Consider the following 16165-nt stretch of genomic DNA (forward strand, 5'->3'; position numbering starts at 1 on the left):
TTCGTCTTGGACTTCCGATGGAATGTGCACCGCTCGTGCCAGGCGTACGGTATCTTGTGGCGCCGCCTCTCGCCTGGGCTGAGCATCGCATTTCGTTCCCTGTCATGCGCGGCCGTGGCACCCGACTCCGGGCTCCCAAATTAAACCTTGCGCTCTCAGTGCCTCGCCTAGTCGGATTGCGCAGTCCTCGCGATTCTCATAGACGTCCCCCTATCTGTCTGTGCTGTCTCTAGCAGTGACAGCACTTCTCGAGGCGATATCGTGTAGAATGGAGGTCGGCGATGCTGTTCGCTCATGCGGTCTGTAAGTCTCGGCCTGTGCCGCCCTGTTAAGCGGGAGGTGCGGTGCGCCGGAGTACCCTCTTCCTTGTGCCTTGATACAGTCATCCTTGTATCCCGGCACCCTTCACTCCGCATCTCCGCGCAACATCCATGTCTCGACTTCAGCGACCGCCTCGAGGATTACAACAGCGTGATGAGGTCGAAAGGAACAGGAAAGAAGACAACAAGACGCAATATGTGCGGAAACTATCAGGCGTATGTCGCCCGACCGTTGATTTCCATACGCGACTCATGAGGCGTTGCAGACAACTGTTCATGGGGAGCGGCTGTTCGGGCGATTCACTGCAAAAACTCCCAATGCGCCCGGGGTGTTGGGTGTACTAGACGTTTCCGGTCCACCCCCCTCGATCGTCGCGGAGCACGGATGGACGTCGTCCAATGCTCCTCGTCTACATGCAGGTCACGAGCCTATCGTCTCGCGCACGGAGGCTTCCAATCATCAAGGGTCACGCTCGAACCCTTCTATTGACACTTCCAATCCTCGTCGAAGTCTCAGCGCGGTCCACCGTCCCACCTTACAGCACGGCAGCTTAGCTTGTGCACGTACGCATTCTCAAGGACACCATCCCTATCGCATGGAATCATTGCGCGACCAGTACACCACTCCGGAAGGTCAGTTCATGCTACTAACGCGTAGTTTTGACTTCATAAACATGTTTCCAGGTCCCTTGCCAGAAATGCATATGATGCAATCATCTGCTCTGGATCATCAGTTAACACAACATGCGCCTCATATGCTGCTGTCGACGCGGGAGGACCACCGAGAGGTGCTAACGTACGATCCCTTCTACGGTGCTCGACCCATACCTCTTCCTGCGGCCGAACAGCGACTTCCCAGTATCATCATTGACAATACATCGTTCACGCAGCAGTCTTCGCTGGGGCTTGCGCTAGATTTATTTGGAGGAACCGACTTGCACTCGGCCGTTAATGATCCGCCCTCCGCGGATAGTCATCCCGTCCCGAGGTCAATTGAATCTTCGTGTCAGCGAGGCACAGGTACGCTAGTCATTCCATAGGATTTTCTCTGTGATGCTTACAGCTTGTCTTCCTAGCGCCTTCTAAACACGCCCCAATGGCTCAAATGTATGTACCAGCGATGCCGGCAACTGACCGAGTTCAGCAGGCCTCGTTCCCGACTCAGTCCAACTCCATACGTGCTCCGCTGGCCATCACACCCCTGCTGGCCATCACACCCCTGCTGGCCATCACACCCCTGCTGGCCATCACACCCCTGGACCATGCGCAGATCGTTCGGACTAGCCCGACGCCAGCTCTGATACCATCACTCCCAACCCAGATCTCGATGGACGACAGACAATCGCCAACATGCAACTCACAGTACGACGTCAATCTCGTAGCACTGTCTGGGATCCCCCGTACTTGGGATCTCACTCCTTCAGTGACGCACGACCCTATACTGCGGCCTTCGAACCCCCTTGCAGTGCAGCTCCTCCCGTCTGCGTTGCCTTCGATGAGAGCGATTCTAGGAGACTACAGGAAGACTCGTGTACACGATCTTCTATGGGGCTCTCGCCTTATACCGCTCCCAGAAGTCGAGCGTCTGATGAACGATCATGTCGAAGAAGCCTTACCGCTTACGGGAGAGCTTGCCGCCGTAGTAGAATCTTTTGTCGAACATTTCTAGTAGCATCCGGGTACAAAGAAAGTCAACACATAATGGTTCGCGTTTCACGCTTTTCCTGCCGTCTTGCTTGTCTTAGTGTGTTTAATGTATTATTTTGTTGAAGAAGTCTGTGAAGAAGTGGAGGTGGGTGTGGGTTGTAGCATGGAGTATGTATAGCACTCAACGTAGATTATATACTCTGCAGTATCCTGATCAATATGATTAGGAAAGAGGACACCGGGTGCTTCGAATAGTATATATAATAGAGAAGTCATGCGCAAGCATCGAAGCCGTCAGCCCGAAACTTCGCGGCCACTTGCCTGCTTGTGTAAGGACCGATCTAATCATTGAGTACACGCTCGGAGTATGGACAAGCATACTCCCATGACAATCACAATACGAGCCATTGCTTACAAGTTATGGGTAACATTCAAAGAAAGTTGGAATGTCAACACATAACTAATGAGCAATAGATGAAGTGGTGTTGAAGCAGAAGCGTCAATCGCGTATCGTCAGATGGTCAACCCACGGCCGCTCTGGAATATCAAAGTAGCAGTCCATGTACTTCTAGGCTATAAGGAGACGGCATTGGCAGAGTATAGCATTCAACACAACACTGTGCCATCAAGTTGTCCTAATAAACACAATAGAGCACTCGCCGAAACATTGCACCATTACCCATGTCGAAAAGGGTGGCATGAGCGACATGAACCCGGAGTGTAGCTGGGCTGTGTTGACGGGCCACTGTTCCCTCGGTAGTGAGTATGTCCCTAAGTTATAAAGAAGTTATGGGGTACTGTCGCCGGAATTCTGTTTGTCAAGCATTCGACAGCCCAATTGTTTGACCTTGCGCCACACAAAAAGCCTCGTGTACAGTGTGTGACAAGCGACTCGGAGACGGCGCAGCAGGATGACCACTACCTTATTGTTTCTGACTGTTACCAGTAAAAAGATGTGGCGGGAGACAGTTGCGAGACATCAAGAAAGGCGGCACTATCGGCAGTAATCATCTGATTGGAGGATCGTCCCATACCAGAATATTGTATCGAGATCCATGATCAGCGCTTGTGAAGTCGCGGCTGACCACTTCTACGTAGCTCTGACATCCGAGCTCACTCCATTCACCAAGTGATTGCTGCAACAGACTCCGGTGGTAGGCAATATTTCAAGAACCACAAGAAACGTTTCGTAAATGAACTCGGTGCAGCAAAGCTTGGAAGGCATTGATCGTATCCCTACTTGTAGGTGTGTCGAGTGCATGTTATGTGCACCAGATCGTTCGCCGTCTTCAGCCTATCACATGGTTATATAGGTGCATCTACAATACTTTCGGGATTCGTGAACAACCCGAGCCTTATGGTTCGCCATGTCTCTTCCATGAGTCCAAGGCGAACGACGGCGCCCATCACCTAGCAAGTAGTATGCGACCGTTAGTCTTTACCTCCGGGAAGCTTCTGCCCATGCCAGGTGTATGCCGCTAGAGTGTGCGATCTACCAGAGGTATATTCAAATTTTCGGTCCGATATGGTGTTGGAACTTGAGATTGTGGCGAGCGCATGCCACCGTATTTGGCATTGTTTGTAGTACCTCGCAGACTTTGCGCGAGCCATCCTGTATGTTCCTTACGCGTTTGACAGAGCTCAGACAAACGCGATATGTCTTCGTTGATCGTTCTCGCTTCGGGTCTCGGACGAACTTTAACATATGGATTATAGACAAACGAAATTGACTGACATGGCTCGGGTTGCGCGGGTATAAATCTGGGCGCTATCTGGGTGCCAAAACGCGGCCACGTGACGGTTCGCGACGAACAATCACCTGTGCCTTGGCCTTATGGTTCACCGAAGTCGAGATGGAGACACCAACGATACGCGCTGTATTCGCGGAAAGTCCTATGTCAATCTAACATGTTCTGGAGATGCCCACGCCTATGACAAGGCCTGATCACCTCCTTCCGCATGGCAGGATCCAGCCGTAACGGCGGCTAACCCGACATAGACATCGTTGTTCTTTCCTGTTGTATTTGTCTACAATTGGGAGGTCCGTTGCTGTCGCGAAGCCCAGAGTACGTTTATGTAACTACCTGGGAGAGCGCTGCGGGGAAAGCTGCTTAATCGGCGAATACTTGTCGACTAGTGCTGGGGTATGTCTATTCTACTCCTTTGACTGCGAAGGCTCATTATTCTTCCTTGAACGCATTCTATTGCTAGTAAATTATGCTGTGCACCAATCTGTCTGTTTCTGGAATGGCACATGCCGTGCTTGTTCGCGAATTCTTTACGACAAGGATGTAATCGGATCTGGTGTCGACCTGGACAAATTGCAATCCGGCGCTGTCACAGCATGTCTGTATGAGTGCCTGAACTCAAAGTTCCCTCATATCGGTAGGGTGATGCGGTCCCGGTGTGTTTCTTCCGTCCCCTGTAGATCTCATGTCGATACGATGCCCCGCTGACGGCTGCTCACAGAGCTCCTCACAGACAAGCAACACGGGACACCACTGGCTCAGACCATGACTGTGGTACGGAGATCTCGGCTGTGCCGTATCTTTCCCGAGGACTCTGGCTGTTTGTCTCACTTCATCTGCCTTCTCCCTGGAATCCGCATCGCCTGTGCAAATCTAGGGAAGTATCTGAGACCGCTTGCACGTCATGGCTCTCATGTCATGTCAATCTATCCTGCTCTGCCCGACGCCGGGCTCCCCAAACGAGCCATGCACGCACTGCTTCTCGTGGAGCGCTCATGTGCACAGTGCTCGCCACTGGGCGTCCTAGACGACCCCCTATGTGTCGTCGCTATCGAGCACAGCGAGAGGAATGTACGAAGCAATGGCTGGCAGATAGGAGGTCCTCAGGCCTGATGCGCCTTGCCTATCGTGGGTCGGCGCAGTGGTATATGTAAGTGCTTGCAGCGGGGAGAGTACGCTGTGCTTGTGCTACCTGATCATCCTCCCCAGGTCGCTCTACCATAATTCATCGTCCCCTCTCCTGTCAACGTGATGCCGCAGGACAACCAACAGCCAGACGGACAGGCAGGAAGACCGAAGAAACCGAGCAAGAACGAGTATGTGCGGAAACTACCAGGAGTACGTAACGCTCTTGTACCACTCGTTGATAGGTGGTAATGATGCACTACAGGTGGTACAGTGGGGAGAAAGGACATTTGGGCACCCACCTGATATACGCCATTGGACGCGCGCCTCTGAAGGCGCTCAGTCTCCGGTAGCGACGACGGATTCATACAACCAGCAGTCCTATTCGTTTGTCCAAGAATACCCTCGCCCACATCGACAATATCCTTCCACACCATCACCTGCTGTCGAGCATCAGACGGGACCCTCTGGATATGATCGGCGCACCTTGCGTGATGTGCCCTCAGAGGCCTACACATACCAAGGCGAACCATTACGCGCACGGGAGACAGGTGGGGTCTCTTCAAATGACATATCATGAGGTGTTCATGCTTGCACACAGGCTATGCTGGAGTGCAGAACACTGCCTACCAGCCGTACCCGACATCGGTGGATCGTCGCACTCGCCATGAATATCAACATGGAGACCAACAAAGCATGGGTACGTTTGCCCCAGTTGATGGTCTTCTCAAGTCACTGAACGTTGCTCTCAGCAGGGCCATACTCTCAAGTCCCAATGCAGGCGATGAATGTGCCGAGCACACAGCTCGTCGGTCGGTCTGCTCACATCAGATCGCCGCCATCCCATGGCACGTCTGCGACGACTGGTGTCAGCTCGCGTTCGCATCATTCCTCTTCAGCACGGGCTCAATATGTTTCGCCTTACCCGCCACCATCGGTGCAGTCCTCAGTATCTTCATCTTCAGGCGAGTCGCGACATCTATCCCAACACCCTATGATCTGACATGTCGGCATACAGACCACGGATTTGTGACAGGCAGATCTAGTTCAGCAAACCATTCCGTGTTCTACGCACCGGCGAGCTCTTCCGTGTCCATGGAGGAGCTACAAGCGGCTCAGAACCTATATGACGCAGTAGAGAACGACCATCTCCTTGAGGAGTACTTCTGAAGTCTTCTGCAACATGGTATAGTTTTATGCATCATGTCTCGCCGTATCCTCCGATCATCGCTAGTATTCACTTCTTGTCTACACGTTACCTCCATGTTCTTGAGTCGTGGGCCTGTTGCCATGTCGGACAGAAGGAACAAGGTTCATCTTATAGTACTATAGCTCCTCAGACTTTAATGTGTTCATCGTTGTAATTGTGATGCCAGCCTGCATGCTGCATGCTTGAGCTCCATCAATGTTATAGAACATAGTAATATACACATGCGTCAAAGGACGTCAGCGTGATTGTGACACAAATCACATCGGTTCTCCGCCTGAGATTTCTGGGACCGTCCGAGCATAGCTTTCTGACCTTCCTTGTTTCGTTGCGTAACATCAGGTAAATTTATTTCGTGCCTACTGCATAGTCCGTCTGGTGAACTGAATCTGCCGCTCCAACGTTCAAAGTTACTTGCTGGTAACGAAGAGACGTTGCAGCCCATATTCTTGTGACCCACAAGGCCATGAGCAAGCTACCAGGGCTTACGAACCAGTCAAATGCTGCCATCTCTTTGATATCCGCGGATTACACACAAATCATATCAGGCATGACTGGCTCCCAGAATTAGAGGACATGCGCGCCCCCAAATTGTGCTTCGCCCGTTGTCGTTGGGGGAAATCCTTCATGTAGTCTTACCGATCTCGGGCTGAAAGAGCGACTTCACTTAGCACTATCGTGCTATCTGAAAATGGTTGAGGATGCGTATACACAGTAATCTCATTCGTTCGATGCTAAAACGAGCAGTGCGGCCCTCGGCTATGGCTCGATATTCCGGTTTCTCATGGCGAAACGATATGAAGTCCATCAACAATATTGATTTAGCAGCCAACAATTCAATCGAAGCCCCATACGGTATAGCAGCAAGTCAGATCATGCAATAGCGGCAACCCTTCTGCATCCTGATCATGGAGTATTGAGAAACTGCAGCAACAGCTTGTGTGCGCGTAGTATGTTTGGTGCTGTTTGGCTTTGTGGACGCGTAACACGTGATCGAGTGGAAACGCCGCGGAGATGTCAGTCCGAGTCGGACTTGTGCAACGTTGTCTTCTCATCCCTCCCACGGGCTGCATTGCAACGAGACATCTCACTTTGGTCCTCGAACAAGAATCTTAATTATGTGCTTGGTTTCCGTCGCGGCGCGCGTGAGGCGATCAATGCACCATCAGTCTGACCAAACAGAGTCACTCAGGCTGTTGTTTCTCGCCTGGTTACTGTCGCCTGCCACCAGCAACCGCGTACATCTTTATTGTCTTTGTTTGTGACATGGTCTTTTCCACCGCTACGCCGATGGCGGGAAATGGTGAGCAGTTACCGGGAGGTCAACCCCTCGCTTCTCCCAAATGAGGACGAAATCAAGTGCGTATACGTGCATTCGTCCTGGCTACAGTCCCTGAACTGACATCAATTTCTTTGTATTTATTCAGTGGGATTATTATGTGTAGGCACTGCTGTGACCTGTCTACCGAGCGTGGAGACCTTGTGCTCTGGTGCTGAGAGCCGAGTGTGCCGGCTTCGATCCTTCGCACAGCACATCCGACGGTGCGGCAGTCGGGACGTATAAGCAGACATCGTCGTGACACCCCATTTACAAGGGCCTCTAGTGCGTCCCCCGCCCTTCAGGACGTATATTATAACAGGAATGTGGATTGATGCCCTTGCAGAACAGTTCAGAGGGACGGACGACGTGCACGAGTACACGTCCAGCGGGAATTGTACTTCATATATCGTCAATCGAGCCCTTCATACAGAAGGCGCGGGTTGATCGGCTGTGCTCCATGCATTCTCTGTCCGCCACTATCCTCCGTCCCGGATTCCCGATAGAATGTGCATCGCTCGCATCGGGCGGAGGGTATCTTGTGGAGCGGCCTCTCGTCTGGACTGTGCATCGCATCTCATTCTCTGTCATACACGGCCGTGGCACCCGACGCCGGGCTCCCAAAATGAGTCTTGCGCCCTCAGTGCCTCGCCTAGTCCGATTGCACAGTCCTCGCGATACGCATAGATGTCCCCCTATCTGTCTGTGCTGTCTCTAGCAGTGACAGAACTTCTTGAGGCGATATTGTGTAGAATGGAGGTCAGCGATGCTGTTCGCTCACGCGGTCTGTAAGCCTCGCGCTGCGCCGCCCTGTTAAGCGGGGAGGTGCGGTGTGTCGGAGTACTCTGTTCCCTTTTACCTCTCCGATTCAGTCGCGCTTGTGTCCGGTCACCATCCACTCCGCATCTCCGCACAACATCAATGCCTCGACATCAGCGACCGCCTCGAGGACTACAACAGCGTGATGGGGCCAAAGCGAAGATGAAAGAAGACAACAAGACGCAGTACGTGCGGAAGCTCCCAGGGGTATGTCACACGACCGTTGATTTGCCTGCGCGACTCATGAGGATTGCAGACAATCGTTCATGGAGAAAGGTTGTTCGGACGATTCACTGCAGAAGCCCCGAGCGCGCCTGGGGTGATGGGCGTGTTGGACTTCTCTAATCCCCCATCTTCAATCGCCGCGAAGCATGGACAGACATGGTCCAATGCTTCTAATGTACACCCCGCTGATGAACTTGTCGTCTCGCGCACGGAGGCTTCCAACCATCAGGGGTCACGCTCGAACCCCTCTATGGACACTTCCAGTCCTCGTCGAAGTCTCAGCGCGGTCCACCGTCCTACCTTACAGCACGACAGCTTAGCTGTCACACGTACGCATTCTCAAGGACACCATCCCTATCACATCGCGTCGCCACATGATCAAGACGACGTCTCTGCAGGTCAGTTTGCGTCATTGATGCTTGGTTTCGACCTGCTTAGCATGCTTCTAGGCCCTCTGGCAGAAGCGCAAATGAAACGGTCATCTGCTCTGTATCATCAGTTACCACAACAATCGCCTCAAATGCTGCTATCGAGATGGCAAGACCACCAGGAAGTACTAACGTACGATCCTTTCTACGGCGCTCGACCCATACCTCTTCCTGCGACCGAGCAGCGACTTCCTCGCATAGTCATCGACGATGCATCGCCAGTGGGGCCACCTGGGCCTGGGCCGGGTTCGCCTAGAGGAATGGACTTGCTGACACGAAGACTCAGTCGACGCCGGGACGGGATGACAATCCCAGGAAGGCGAAGCACTGGCGACCGAATGCGAGGCACAGGTACGCTATTCACTCCGTAGGATTTTCTCTGCGATGCTGACGGTGTCTTCCTAGCGCCCACTACGTACGTCCCAATGACTCAATCGTGTGTGCCAGCGATGCCGGCAAACGACCAAATTCAGCAAGCTTCGTTCCCGACTCAGCTCAACCCCATACATGCTCCGATACCCATCTCACCCTCAGACTCTGGGCAGATCGTTTCGATCCACTCGACGTCAGCTCTATTACCATCACTCCCAACCCGGATTTCGATGGACGACAGACGATCTCCAACATACAACTCACAGTACGGCGCCAATCTCGTGGCACTGCCTAGGATCCGGCGTACTTGGGATCTCACTCCTTCTGTGACGCACGATCCTATACCGCGGCCTTCGAACCCCCTTGCAGAACAGCTCCTCCAACCTGCGTTGTCTTTGATTAGAGCGATCCCCGGCGACTATGGGGAGATTCGTGAGCGCGATCATGTATATGGTTCTCGTCCTATACCGCTCCCAGAGGTCGAGCGTCTGATGAACTCTCACGCCGAAGAAGCCTTACCACTTACGGGAGAGTCAACGGCGACGCTACCGAGTCTTACTTGGGGCATTACGTCCATATCTGCCTCCATGCATCCGACATTGCTATCGAACCGGGCCCCGACGGAATCGAGTGCTTCGTATCAGGATACACTAATTGTGCGCGGGGTTCCACAAATCTCTCCCACGGACACCGAATATTTCGATCATATGCAGGACGAGGCTGGGAAATCCCTCGCCGCCGTGATGGAATCTTTTGCGGAATATTCCTGATAGTATATCCATTCAGGACATGCCGACACATAATGCATCGTATTCTACGCTTTTCTTACCATTTTCCTCGCCTCGTTGTTTCTTTTCTTGTCGAACCGGCCTGGGTAGATGTGGAAGTGTGTGTAATGGTTGTAGCATGGGGATGTACGGCGCGAAACGTCAGCTATATGTATATGTACTCTATAGCTGTTCGGGTCAGCATGACCATGGCTTCGTCGTGAGTATATATGACATGGCAGTTATAGCAAGCATTCAAGCTGCAAGCACATAACTGCGCGGACACTTCCGTGCTTGTATATAGATGCATGCTATCGGCCTGACCGATGTGGTGGTATGGCTAGATACCCCACTGCTGGAATCCGCGGCAAGGTGCCGGTCAGGCATGGCCCGCCCAATCGGGCATTTTCCGGCCAGACATGGATATCCGGAGCCGGGGTAGGTTGAAGGGATTGTCTGTCTGCTCTCAGGAGAGTAATTATCTGACATTTTATCCTTTTCCTAGTTCGATCCGTAGGTTGTGAGGTACCCGGATCAGTAAAACCCAACTCGATGCAATCCACGTGCGAATCAAAATCGGCCTGACAGAAAGATGGACAGGCAGGCGCAATCCTCTTCCGAGACGTCCAGAGAGCGAGCGATCGCTGCTCCTGCCCTTGGGGGGAGGGTGGGCAATGCAGACATAATATTAATCTTCACGCTCAAACCAAAGGTACACTGCAGCTTGAATCTCTATATTGGAGACGTGCGGGTACCGAGTTCAAAGAGTAGAAAATCCGGCGCGACCCCCTTTCGCCCTCGTCCTTACGAGAGCGGGCGGGCGTAATGACTATAACGTATGTATCAGTATCTACTAGTTATATTATAGGGTAGTCTTTATTTGATCCGTTAAGTAACGCGCTGCGTTACACATAAACAGAGTCGAGCGCGGTCGACTCTGAGTCAATAACCCACCAGCAGGAAATTATTACTTCTATATAATTGAGAACATGTTCGGTGACAGGAAGAGCATACATTCGTGAAGTTATTCCAATACTAGCCATTGCTGACAAGTTACGCGTAACATTCAAACATAGTTGAAATGCCGACACATAACTAATCAGCGATGGAGAGACTGCTATCGAAGCAGAAGGTCCGATCGCGTGTCGTCAAATTGCATAAATCACGACCGCTCGGGAACGTCAAAGTAGCGGTCGATGTACTTCTCGAGTCTAGGACGACGGTTCTCACGGAGTATAGCATTCTCTGCAAGCGCTATGTTGTCAAGCTGTCCCAATGGATAATACAGAACACTCACCGAGCATTGCTCCATTACTAGTGTCGAAGAGAGCGGTATGAGCGACATGAATCCGGAATGTAGCTAGGTTGTGTTGGCAGGCTACTGATCCTTCGGTAGTGAGTATGTCACTAGGTTATATAGTCGGTGTGGAGGACTGCTGGTTGTCAAGCATCCGATAGGCCAATTGTTCGATCTTGTGCCACACAAAAAGACCCGTGTGCGTGATCACCAACAAGACGACGCAGCAGAATCATTGCCTTCTCTTATTGTTTAAAGGTGTTACCAGTCAGACAGATGCGATTGGGGGTAGTTTCGAGACAATTACGATAGAAACGCTAGGACTTGTTCAAGGCATCGAAGACTAAAGACGTTACCAAGAATCAAAATTGATCGGAGGATCGTCCCATAAGAGATTAGATCGAGCGCTTCCGAAGTAGCGATCCAGGAACCTGCTCTCATTAAACACTTCCAGTCAGCTTTGACATCCGAGCTCACTCGGTCTACCAGGTGATTGCAGCAACAGGAGTAGGCCAAAGTGATTTGTCAAAGTAAAAGGGCTCGGAGTAGCAAAGCTCGACTAACTCTTTCGCCGTCTGACTCGTCTCTAATCCACCAGATAATCCTTGAGGAGCATCTACCATGGTTTCAGTATCCGTGATCAACTCGAGTCTTATCATTCATGTCTTTCTTCCACGAGTGTCTGGTTACAAACGGCCCTGCCAGCACCTAGCAAGCTGCGCAACTGATGAAACCTACCTCCGGCAAGTCGCTGCCCACATTAGAAGTTTTACGCTGCCAGTGCCCGACTGACTTATGGTGTATTTTCCGTCTGCCATGGACCATAGACAAATGATATTGATATGATCAGCTTAGATCGTATAGTCAACTGAGCGCATGAGCCGTCGATGTTGTAGACGTGTGTATTTGGCACAATTTGTGTCTGTGGGCGCCACCTGGGTGCCGAAAACGCGGCCACGTGATAATCCAAGACGAGTTCAACTGCGCCTTGGCCTTATTGTTCATCGAAGTCGACATGGAGACACCAACGATACGAGCTGTAATAACGAACAGTCCTACGTCGCTCGAATATATGCTGGGGATGCTCACGCACCATACGACAAGCCTACTCACCGCCATCCCCATGGCAGGATCCAGCCGTAACGGCGGCTAACCCGACATAGACATCGTTGTTCTTTCCTGTTGTATTTGTCTACAATTGGGAGGTCCGTTGCTGTCGCGAAGCGCCAAGTACGTCTATGTAACTACCCGGGAGAGCACTGTGGGGAAAGCTGCGTAATCGGCGGAAACTTGTCTACTAGTACTGGGGTACGTCTGTTCTGCTCCTTTGACAGCAGAGGCTCATTATTCTTCCTCGAACAAGCTCTGTTGCTAGTAAATCATGCTGTGCACCAATGTGCTTGCTTCTGGAATGGCACATGCTGTGCTTGTTCGCGAATTCTCTATGACAAGGATGTAATCGGATCTGGTGTCGACCTGGACAAATTGCAAGTTGGCGCTGTCACAGCATGTCTGTATGAGTGCCTGAACTCAAACTTCCCTCATATCGGTAGGGTGATGTAGTCCCGGTGTAGTTCTTCCATCCCTGTAGATCTCATGTCGATACGATGCCTCGCTGACGGCTGCTCACAGAATTCCTCACAGACAAGCAACACGGAACACCACTGGCTCAGACCATGCCTGTGGTACGGAAACATCGGCTTTGCCGTATCTTTCCCGAGGACTCTGGCTGTTTGTCTCGCCTCATCTGCCTTCTCCCTGGAATCCGCGTCGCCTGTGCAAATCTAGGGAAGTATCTGAGACCGCTTGTCGTCGTACAGGATTCGTCATACTTCTCATGTCATGTTAATTACTCCTGCTGTCCCCGATGCCGGCCTCCCCAAACGAGCGCATGCATGCACTGCTCCTCGTGGAGCGCTCGTGTGCACACAGCTCGCCACACTGACTGGACGTCCTAGACGTCTCCCTATCTGTCGTCGCTATCGAGCACAGCGAAAAGAATGGTCGAAGCGATGGCTGTTAGAAAGGAGGTTCTCAGGCCTGATGCGCCTTGCCTATCGTGGATCGGCGCAATGGTATATGTAAGTGCTTCCAGCGGGAATGTACAGTACTCTGTGCTTGTGCTGCCTAATAGTCTACCTCAGGCCGCTCTGCAATAGGTCATCATTTCCTTCTCTTTCACCAACATCATGCAGCAGGACCACGAACAGCGAGATGGGCTTATAGGAAGACCGAAGAAACTGAGCAAGAACGAGTATGTGCGGACACTACCAGGAGTACGTGACGCTCTCGTACCGCTCGTTCACAGGTGATAATGAGGCACTACAGATGGTACAGTGGGGAGCGAGGCCATTTGGACCCCTACCTGATAGCCGCCATAGTACGCGCGCCTCCGAAGGAGCCCTCGACTTTCAGACGACGTCGGATTCCTCCACCCAGCATTCCGATGGTACATATCCGTCTAGCCAGGAATACCCCCGGGCACATCGACAATTTTCTTCCACATCACTACCCGCGATAGAGCATCAGATGGGATCCTCTAGATATGATCTGCCCACCTTTCATGATATGCCCTCAGAGGTTTACACGCATGGAAGTGGCTCTGCACTTGGACGAGGGACAGGTGAGACTGTCTTTGCAACAACAAATTTGCGATACTTATTCCCGTATTAGATCATGCTAGAGTGCACCACATTGCCTGTCAGCAGACACTGTTGGACCGTCGCACTAATAATGAATATCAACAGGGAGACCAACAAAGCATTGGTACCATTAGCCCCAGTTGATGGTATTCTCAGTTTACTGAACGTTGCTCTCAGCAGGGTCACACTCTCAAGTTGCAATGCAGACGATGAATGCCCCGAGCGCGCAGCTCGTCGGTCGGTCTGCTCACATCAGATCTCCGCCATCCCGTGGCACGTCCGCGGCGACTAGTGTCAGCTCGCGTGCATCTCATTCTTCTTCAGCACGGGCTCAATATGCTTCGCCTTACCCACCACCATCGGTACAGTTCTCAGCACCGTCATATGCAGGCGAGTCGCGACCTTCGTCCCAAACGCCTATGATCTGACACCTTGACACACAGAACACCGCTTTGCGTCAACACAACTAGGCAGATCTGTATCAACATCGCATTCCGTCTTCCACGCAGCGGCGAGCTCCTCTGGATTCAAGGATGAGCACGAAGCAGCTCATAATCTATCGAAGGCAGCAGAGCACGACGACTTCCTTGAGGAATATTTCTGAGTTCACCTCCTACAAGTTATGTTTCGCCATATTCTCCGGACATCCAGTTTCCGCTCCTCGCCTCCGTGTTTTTGCCATATGTCATGATGGACAGAATGACGGCCATTTGTAATTTAGTGTCTTTGTCGCTGTCATTGTAATGCCGTTAAACGCGCAAGATATCCGATACTATAGACCGAAATAATAATATGGACGCGTCAGAATACGCCCACGTGGTCGCGATGCAATACCGACGGCGGCTCTTTGATTGTTCTGGTACTTCTTGACGACGACTGCCCGTCTTGTTCTCGCTGAAATCATCTGGCGTGTCATAATTGCACCACGGTCTATTGGCGCGTCTTATAGCTGCCCCACACGCAGATCTCAATGATGACGGCCAGGATTGATGAAGTCCAGAGTAGCTCGCTCGACTCAGTGTCCGTTTGTAGGGCACCGGATCCCTTAGACGTTTGAAGTTACTTTTGCTGCTGCGCAGCGAAGTACGCGCAATCTCAATCTCATCTGGTGATGTTGCAGAATAGGACAGACGAAATGCTTTGTTCTGTACGCCTCGTGATGGTACTACGTCCTGCGTCCCGCTGGTACGTCGCCTTGTGTATCATCGTCTGCTTCGTGAGTTGCATCTTGCTCAACCAATCCACTGGTCACTTTGGCGAGCTCCAGTGTGGTGAAACTAGTAGAAACTACTGGCCATGCCTTTCCGAGACGACCGCCCATGGGCGCCCATGGCGCCTGCTTTAGGGAGGTGGGTCACAGCTTCTGAGGACTTGTCAAGTAGGTGTCCCTACTCCTGAATGATAATTTAGGCAACACATCAGCACTCCCGCCACGTATGCCCCCGGCCGCATATATCTGGGTGGAGCCGACGCCTGACATTGTGGTGGTACCAATAGATGAACATGAACATGGCCACCACCACAATATGTGCCGCCGCCGCAGGCATGCGTAATCCTGAGGTGAGCTCCCAATTTCTGCAACTTGCGCAGCAAGCAGAGAGGAGTAGATGGGATAGGCACTACAGGTCCTTGCCACCTCTGCACTGCACAGTGGTGGTATATGAAGGCGAGACCAGAGAGCGGCATGCAGCACGCAACTCTTCACCCTCTACCCCCTCTACATTCTCACAAAACGCACCTCAATCGAATGTCTAGCAGAAATCAACACCAGGACCAGCGTGGAGGAAGATCACGCACGTCACCGGCTCAACCAGGAGTGCGCTCGCTTGTCTCGGCGGCATGGGTGTGGTTGATGTCGTTCTGGTGGCAGATGCAGTCGTGGGGGAGAATTTTCGGCCGTGTTGAAAAAACCATCGCTCCTGTTCCATCTGAGCAGCACACCGACAGTGGATCGCATGGACGGAAGGCGCCGGCATCTGGTCGATCGACGTCGACCGGTTCTCGGTCGACCCCAGCTACGAGATATTCGGCTGGCACACTAAGGGCCGGCAGCACTGCCCCTTACGTGAAGTCGGTCAACGCGCAGTCGCACGCGCCTTCCCCTCCTGCGGCATGGACGCCTCACCCACCAGTTCCCTTCCCTACGCATCGATATACACCACCGGAGACGCGACATGTATTCCCTACTACTCCATCGACACCCACACCATACACACACGATGCGCGTTATGCCCGACCTCTGTCGAGACC

At 52.2% G+C, this 16165-nt stretch overlaps 4 protein-coding genes across 4 annotated transcripts; 3 read left to right on the forward strand and 1 right to left on the reverse strand.

Moving 5' to 3' along the window:
• Positions 1-431: 431 nt before the first annotated feature.
• Positions 432-2202, forward strand: POSPLADRAFT_1168060 (hypothetical protein; the record flags this gene model as incomplete). The annotated part of the gene is made up of 4 exons (XM_024487994.1): positions 432-536; positions 587-953; positions 1005-1340; positions 1439-2202. The coding sequence occupies 4 exons, from the start codon at positions 432-434 to the stop codon at positions 1987-1989; spliced, it is 1359 nt and encodes a 452-aa protein (XP_024340705.1). The 3' UTR covers positions 1990-2202.
• Positions 2203-4633: 2431 nt separating this feature from the next.
• Positions 4634-6010, forward strand: POSPLADRAFT_1045073 (hypothetical protein; the record flags this gene model as incomplete). Its single annotated transcript, XM_024478675.1, has 4 exons — positions 4634-4786; positions 4976-5053; positions 5106-5391; positions 5442-6010. The coding sequence occupies 4 exons, from the start codon at positions 4634-4636 to the stop codon at positions 6008-6010; spliced, it is 1086 nt and encodes a 361-aa protein (XP_024340706.1).
• Positions 6011-8286: 2276 nt separating this feature from the next.
• POSPLADRAFT_1137227 (hypothetical protein) lies at positions 8287-9979 on the forward strand (the record flags this gene model as incomplete). Its single annotated transcript, XM_024484767.1, has 4 exons — positions 8287-8391; positions 8441-8738; positions 8808-9188; positions 9285-9979. The coding sequence occupies 4 exons, from the start codon at positions 8287-8289 to the stop codon at positions 9977-9979; spliced, it is 1479 nt and encodes a 492-aa protein (XP_024340707.1).
• Positions 9980-15016: 5037 nt separating this feature from the next.
• POSPLADRAFT_1137644 (hypothetical protein) lies at positions 15017-15756 on the reverse strand (the record flags this gene model as incomplete). The annotated part of the gene is made up of 4 exons (XM_024484813.1): positions 15017-15124; positions 15153-15254; positions 15333-15614; positions 15682-15756. The coding sequence occupies 4 exons, from the start codon at positions 15754-15756 to the stop codon at positions 15017-15019; spliced, it is 567 nt and encodes a 188-aa protein (XP_024340708.1).
• Positions 15757-16165: the final 409 nt, after the last annotated feature.

This window comes from Postia placenta (assembly GCF_002117355.1).
Source record: "Postia placenta MAD-698-R-SB12 unplaced genomic scaffold POSPLAscaffold_4, whole genome shotgun sequence".
Classification (NCBI taxonomy): Eukaryota; Fungi; Basidiomycota; class Agaricomycetes; order Polyporales; family Adustoporiaceae; genus Rhodonia; species Rhodonia placenta.